The 1,313-nt window shown below is 41.8% G+C and overlaps 1 protein-coding gene across 1 annotated transcript in view; it reads left to right on the top strand.

Annotated features, from left to right (window-relative positions):
* Positions 1-815: 815 nt before the first annotated feature.
* Positions 816-1,313, top strand: part of LOC108950685 (ataxin-2-like protein) — a gene marked incomplete at its 5' end in the record, with an annotated part of 5,236 nt that continues 4,738 nt past the window's right edge. Inside the window, 2 exons of the mRNA XM_018816734.2 lie at positions 816-930; positions 1,192-1,288. Of these exons, the coding sequence (XP_018672279.2) occupies positions 816-930; positions 1,192-1,288 (212 nt within the window). The remainder of the gene's footprint in view (positions 931-1,191; positions 1,289-1,313) is intronic.

The raw sequence follows: 1,313 nt of genomic DNA, 5'->3' as shown, positions 1-1,313 counted from the left end.
GAACATAACAAGTGTACATAAATTTCTAATTAAATATTTTATGGAAAAAACTAATATCTNGCAACTGGATTACGAAACTTTGGTTCTTGCGCGGTGCCAACGAACAACGTTTTTTGACCTCTGTTCAAGCTTGGCCGGGACGATATTTACTTCGTCACAAACCGTTCCGTCATTTTAGCTAGTCGCTGTGTTTTCGCAGCGTAACCGATGCGCCGGACGTAAAAAAGTTGATTTTATTATTAATAGGATTTCTTTCTATTACAAAAATACGAGCGTTTTTCGACGATCCGGACGGTGACATTATCAGTGATAAAGGGGTTTTTCTACAATTCTGATCTGATAAAAAACTGCTGCAACAGTTATGAATAATTTTTAATTAAATATTTTTTGTATGAATTTTACATTTTGCAACACTGGGAATTACGAAACGAGACGTTTCTTTAACCGCAAACCACGTGTTCTGTATTATTTTGATTAGCGACGCTTTTCGACTGAATAGGAACGTATTCTCGTACGCCTTTCTCCTTGATGACGTCATAGGTGCTCGGGCTCGGGCTCGTGCCGAGCTTTTCGTTGAAGCTCGGCGCTCGGCGAACCCGAGCTTTTTCGACCTCAGCACATCCCTAGTCTTGCCCAAGGACACATACGCCCACAATGGTAATATTGGGCATTACACTCTCTTTACACATCTCTTATAAACTGCCTTAGTGGTGTATAGATGGTAGCACCCTGGGTGTTGGGGTTAATGGGCCACCTCCTAATTTGTACCACACCCATCAAGTGTATATAGTTACAAACAACCCCCATCAACACAGGACCCCACTCGACAACGAAGATTCGGCCGAATACGAAGCCCGACGAGCCCGCGCAGAGAAGGTTGCGCAAGAAATCGAAAACTCTCCAAGTTATCATAAGAACATTGGAATGGAGGTGGGTGGTGGTTTATATAAGCTAACATAACCACTACATCTGTGTTTAATATCCGGTGCTACAAAAAGAAATATATCCCACCTAAGGGCGTCGACTATCTATTATTCACATAGGATATCATGTGTTCATATATTTATTATATTATTTAAAAATTGGTTGGCCAATAACCCAGTTAGTTGGTGGCATCTGCACACCCAACCACAATGACCACAACACTACACATGCACACCCACAACAACTAATGATTCCATTAATAAACAGGTAGACGATGGAACGACCGAAGAGGAAAAGTTTAGCTCGGTTGTTCGAGATTCGGCTACAAGAGATAGAAGAAACCAAGACAGGTTTGTATCCACANGTATAACCCCTNAACCCACCAACCC

The sequence above is a fragment of the Ciona intestinalis genome, unplaced genomic scaffold, assembly GCF_000224145.3.
Source record: "Ciona intestinalis unplaced genomic scaffold, KH HT000617.1, whole genome shotgun sequence".
Classification (NCBI taxonomy): domain Eukaryota; kingdom Metazoa; phylum Chordata; class Ascidiacea; order Phlebobranchia; family Cionidae; genus Ciona; species Ciona intestinalis.
Note: the sequence above shows the minus strand (reverse complement) of the source record. Positions and strands in the feature narration are given on the sequence as shown.